This window comes from Centruroides vittatus, unplaced genomic scaffold, assembly GCF_030686945.1.
Source record: "Centruroides vittatus isolate TY-2023 unplaced genomic scaffold, ASM3068694v2 contig_2045, whole genome shotgun sequence".
Lineage (NCBI taxonomy): Eukaryota > Metazoa > Arthropoda > Arachnida > Scorpiones > Buthidae > Centruroides > Centruroides vittatus.
In genome coordinates this window covers 596-6,713 of record NW_027121267.1, presented here as the reverse complement: position 1 = coordinate 6,713, position 6,118 = coordinate 596, and the positions used below count along the sequence as shown (strand labels likewise).

The window sequence follows — 6,118 nt, the reverse complement described above, 5'->3', positions numbered from 1 at the left end:
GTTGACTGGATGTGACAACCTCTTGCTAATCTGGTATACAAAAATAAGAAATATGCAATTTTTCCAAGTAGGTGAATGCAAAATATTAAATAAATTTTTTTATTATTATGGCATCAGGTCGTCAGTTTATTTTGTATGGTTGGAATATTGTGTATTAATTACTATGTATAGGATTTTGTATTGAAATTGTACTAATGCACAGAATGTTGCATATATATAATAGTTATTGAACACTGTGGTCTGTTCCCCGTACACAGGGTTAAAAGAGAATTATCACAAAATATTTACTTACTTAGTACGTTTTATACTGTTCCTTGATTGTTTATTGCAGTGTTTCTCAAACGTTTTGGACCACGACCCCCCTTCTGCACTTAAAAATTTCAAAGGACCCCAGAAGAATGAGTATGTGTCGAAAAACATCCCGGAGGGAGGGGGTTAGGCTCGTATTTAAATATTTATATTCTTTTTATTATTTATATGTGCAATTTATTTAAGTAAAAATTATTTTATATAGTTTTTATTTCTAAACATGAACCCATAGTAAATTTATAAAATATTTGAAAAAAAATTGATCTAGAATCAATTTTTCAGCAACCCCCCAAATATTTTTCATGACCCCCCACTTTGAGAATCACTGGTTTATTGATCAGTTCTTAGTTAATTAAAAATGACAGCAAAATTCAGAATATTTATTTATTTTTCATTTTTTTGATAGAACTGTATTTTTTTATCATTAATCCAAATTAACTTTGACTGACAGTCCTACCAGCAGAGGAAGAACTTTCCCTCTGGGATGCGGAACGTCTCCTCCTTATTTCCTCGGCACGTTTTTCCTTTGCCTCCTTGGCACGTTGGGCCAACAGCCGAGCGTATTCTGCAGCCTGGTCTTTACGTTTCTGTGCCCTCTTGCGCTTCAAGGCCAAGCGATGACGCTTTCTCTGCAACATGATAGGAGTAACCAATCGTTGGATCTTTGGAGCCTTTGTTCTAGGCTTCTTCCCTATAACGAAAATTTAGTCACTACCCATCAACAAATACTTTTAACTCTTACATTAATATATAAAAATATTTTTGTCTAAATTACCTTCCTTCTGGGGAAGAGGTTTTCTCACTACATACTGGCGCACATCATCCTCTTTTGACAAGTTGAAAAGTTTTCTGATCTTACTTGCTCTCTTGGGACCGGAACGACGTGGAATTGTGGTGTCAGTCAAACCAGGAATATCTTGCTCGCCTAAAATTGAATTAAAGTTTAAAGATTCACATCTTGTGAATAATTCTTGACATATAAATAATTACTGTCATACAAACTCAATTCTGTTGAACAAAATAAGCTGCTAATCTGTTAGAATGGGTGGCCTTATGATTATTTACATAATCCACTGAACATTTTGTTAGAAGTTTGTTCTATGAAAATGCTACTGTATTTGTCATTTTAAAATGAAAATCAGACAAATTCAATCGAAATATGAAAAGTGCTTTCTTTTTGCTTAATTTTTTATGGCAAGTCAAAAAATTCTAAATTTATAAGACAAATTTATTTGAAAATTAACAATTGCAGTGGTTTAGTTTTCATCTTTACTTTCAGGTTTTGCCTTTGTTTAGAATTTTTTAAATAATTGATTATTATAGTTTATATGTATTATTTGTATCTTTTGGTTAGGAATAAAAAAATTCTTTATAAAAATGAAAAATTTAATTTTGTAATACTTTTTACAAAGTATTTCTCATTTCCATATTCACAGATTTTACAGAATACAACACCTGAAAGTATGAAATGTATACTATATTAACCTATAAAATGTTAGAGCTTAAAATATAAAAATTTTTTATACTTTGTATGGGAAAGTTTCTGTACAAATCAAATATAGATTATTTTGTTTGTATTATAAAAATTAATAAGAGCTAAAAAATTCATATCACAAACCTTTCTTCACAATAACCAAACATATGACGCTGAGATTAGAGTCTACAATGCATCCACGTACTGATTTACGTTTTCTCTCTCCGGTACGTCGAGGACGATAGCAGGAATGGCCTTTTGATAGCAACAATCTGACACGTCCTGCAGTCAAAACTCCCTGCTTCATTGGAAATCCTTGTTTGTCATTTCCACCACTAATTCTAACTACATAGCCCTATTGTTAGAAAAATTTACATAAAACAAGTGCATAATATTCTAATATTTGAAATATAATTCTATTCTTAAAATTTGAGATAACAAACAATTCTGTTTCAGTCTAAAAGAGTCATCCTCAGTGTAAGATCAAAGTTGAAACTTTGAAACTTGTTCTCTTACACAATGTATGCTATGCAGTCATGCTGGCAAACTAGCCAATTGAACAAGAGATAGAGTAATTATATAGAAGGTAAGATGGGTATATAGCCGGCATTGCATTTAAATAAGTACTATTGCAACTAAATCCACACACTAAAAGTAGATGATAATGAATGACAACAGCAGTTTTACTGCCTATGGAAGCAAAAATGTGTTTACATCAACTTGTATTTTTTGGCTGTCATTTGTTAATTTTAAAAAATACCTATATGCAAGTAATGCAAAGTTTTTAATTTTTTGATTCCTTCTATCAATAGCAAATTCTTTTATTAACACCATTGATTACCAAGAATTTTAAGTAAGATTTCAAAAACTATACAACTTTGAAGTCTTGGGGTAACTGTGGAAGAGTTGTTTGGGACAAAACAGAGTTACTTTATTACACATGAATAGAAACACTGCTCATGTGCTGATGAAGGTGACAACAAAATTCACCATATTTGCACATTACATCTTCAAGAAAAAATAGACTGCTGTAGTATGAAAATTTCTGTAATAAACTGTAAATATTGTTTCGTTAAATAACCTTTCATAATTATGAAGATTACTAGTTTGATGTTAATTTGAACTATTCCATATTACCTCAAAACACACCCTGTCTTATCCTACCAATGGGACAAGATGGGATATTTGATGTGATTTCACAAACATTTTCCTTTGCAGTTGAAATAATTAAGTTAATTGTAAAAAAAAATAACTTTTTCTATTATTGAGTTATTTAAACCCAGGGAAAATATAATTAATTAGAAGTGGGCAAGATAAAAAAGTTCCTTAACTATCCCACTTTATAAATAATAAAGTAAGATCACTAATAGACAACAGAATTACCTGCTTATATAGCAGGTAATTCTATTATCTATTAGTGATCTTTCTTTATTACCTATTTTGTGTTTTAATTCTTATGTTTAAGGTTGGAAATCTAATATTAACATCAAAGATCTTTTTAAACTTCTTTATGGGGAACATTATATGCATTTCAGATTAAAGAGGGATCGTTAATTACCCTCCAATGTTACCATATAGAATGTGTCACATTTTTCTGAAAACAAAAAATCCAGTTACAACTGATCAAATATCTATTTTTTGAGTGACAAAAGAGACCTCACAGGCACACAGAGTTCAGCTTATAGATGATATTACACACATTTAAGATCTTATTTCTTTCTTTTTCATTCAATTTATTATTCTTATTCTCTGTTGGGTTATTTAACCCAGAGATTAATCCTATCAATTTAAATTGAGGTTCCAATATAGTGTCAATGTACCCATTCATAACAAGAAGTATGGTCTATAAAGCATTAAATAAACAGAAATAGAAGAATCTGAAATAGATTTAATAAAATTTGTATTTGAAAATAATAATTATACACAAATAATGATGGAATATATAGATGATAAAATTAAAAATATAAAAAGGTATAGTGCATTATACATGTTATGTTGATGACATATTGATACTGTTTAATAAGAATATAATAGAAGATACACAATAACAGCTTTCTGTTTAGAATGTATAAAAAAAAGGTTGTAATACAGATAAAAAATTAAACAGATAAAATTAAATACAGATAAAAAACCTACTAATTAAATTCATATAGCCCATCATATATTTACAAAAATAATTTTGTCACAGAATTATGAAAAACTTATTGTAGAATAATGTTAACAACAGACAGAGATAAAGATATTACTAAAATATATAGAAAATATTTAATGATTATCCAAAATATTTATTTGATAAATGGAAAAAAGAATATTGAAAAAATAGATTCTGGGTTAAAAATAAAAGAACAATTTTATAGTTTTCCTTACATAAAAAGACTGTTTGAAAAGCAAAAGAATAAACTAAACATTACAGGAATAAAAAAGAAAAAATTAAGTGAAGAAAATTAAATAAAACAGGCATATTATGTGAAGTGAAATGGGATTATAATAGAAATGCAGAAGTATATATTAGAGAAACAGGAAAACAACTGGAAACACAAATAAAAGAACATGTTGGTGTTAAGACAAACAACAATGGTCTCCGTGGATAATAAATCAAAGTGAAAATAAGTGTAAGCTAATAGAAAATAATTGTAAAATATTATTGTATGAAAGAACTATAATTATTTTTTTTATAAAGAACAATTGTCATAACCAAAAAACTGTAAATGCTAATAAATCTGAACACAGGTATAACTGTGTCTCCAGAACAGCACATTATTGTACAGTACATGGCATTGATACAAAATGACAATCAATTGTCAGAAAGTTGAAATTTGTAAATAATTTAAATACAATGAATATTTAAACAATATATAATTATAACTTGTTTGACAATTGCTAGAACATATAAGTGATACTGATGAGGATTATTGTGATAAATGCATTTTGATTTAACAAAAATATTAAATAAAAATTGATTTACTTCTTTTTTATTGTTTTTTGGTGTTTTATTTAAAACAGTTTTATCTTGAACAGCCAGAAAAGATAATTATTTGAACAAAAGTTTGTATTTTTAACATAAAAAAAGTTTTTCAGTTGATTCTTGTATTTTTTTTTTAAAAGACCTAAGTTTAACCTTATTATACTTTTGAGTTTTAATTGCTAAGTATATTGCTCCCAAAGAGAATGTACTGTACGGTATACGTTCAGTAAGGAATTGTTTTTAGAAGAAATAAGGCAGCCTTCAACTAAGTGGTTTTCTGTATAGCCTATCCTACTATATACACCGTGTGCCTTTGGAGCAGTCACTGAAAGCAAAATACAAAATAATAAACAGTGTACAGTTTAATGCTTGAGATGGTGACTTCTAAAGTATTGCTTTTTTGTTCCATTTCTGTTAAAAAAAATCACTGTAAATATATGTAAACAACCAAGCTCAGATATTCTGTAATAATCATATTAGTTTCCAGATTATTCAGACTATAGTTTGGATAACTTAGCAGTTTAACCATCGTATATTAATTGTTATCTCATACTAGCATTAACTTTATTAAATTTAATGATTATCAATTCAAAGTAACAAAATTGAAACTGAAGATGACATTAAAGTGGTTTAAAACTAAAACAAACAAAAAGGTAATGTAGAAATTAACAATAATTAAACAACTTTCAATGTGAGCACGTTAGAAAAGACAATAGCTTAGTACAGGATGTACACGTATTTATGTATATTAGCGAGGTTGAGGCTGAAGTTTTCAATGCAAAAATGTGTACGTTGGATGTTCGGTGCCGCTTTCCTGTAAGCCTAGAAGTTTGGCAATGGCCTTTGGAATGTCGAGCATGATTCCACTGACTTTCCAAACGCCATTGCCAAACTTCTAGGCTTACAGGAAAGCAGTGCTGAACCAGTCCGACATGTACGTTTTTGCGTTGAAAACTTCGGCCTCAACCTCGCTATTGTCTACACTAATGCATATTTGAAGATACTCTGTATGTATGGTACAATATTTAGTCTTAAGGAGTTTGCTACTGAAAAATTCATTCCTTTACTCACTGTTTGCCTCCATAATTTGACTGCAGGTGCTTATAAACTGTCACAATTATGTAAATTAAATATAAAAATAAATACAATTTATCACTTTTTATGACTAATTTCCTTTGTTCAGTGATAGTAATAAAATTATTTTCTGTTTAATTTTTTCCAAAATATTAAAATTAATTTTTTTTTGCTTTCTTACAATTTTGTATTAGACTGACCCATTTAAATTAAAAGAATTAAGATTTATTATAAAATACAACTTATTGTACAGTTTAAATAACATTACTAAATGGTGGTTTATGAATTAATTTTTT

At 28.6% G+C, this 6,118-nt stretch overlaps 1 protein-coding gene across 1 annotated transcript; it reads right to left on the bottom strand.

Annotated features, from left to right (window-relative positions):
• Nucleotides 1-679: 679 nt before the first annotated feature.
• LOC136970591 (small ribosomal subunit protein eS6-like) lies at nucleotides 680-2,155 on the bottom strand. Its single transcript, XM_067265038.1, has 3 exons — nucleotides 1,928-2,155; nucleotides 1,085-1,234; nucleotides 680-1,000 (listed from the first exon to the last, which is right to left on the bottom strand). Exons 1-3 carry the CDS (start codon nucleotides 2,088-2,090, stop codon nucleotides 744-746), a joined length of 570 nt encoding a protein of 189 aa, XP_067121139.1. The 5' UTR covers nucleotides 2,091-2,155; the 3' UTR covers nucleotides 680-743.
• Between the last annotated feature and the right edge of the window lie 3,963 nt (nucleotides 2,156-6,118).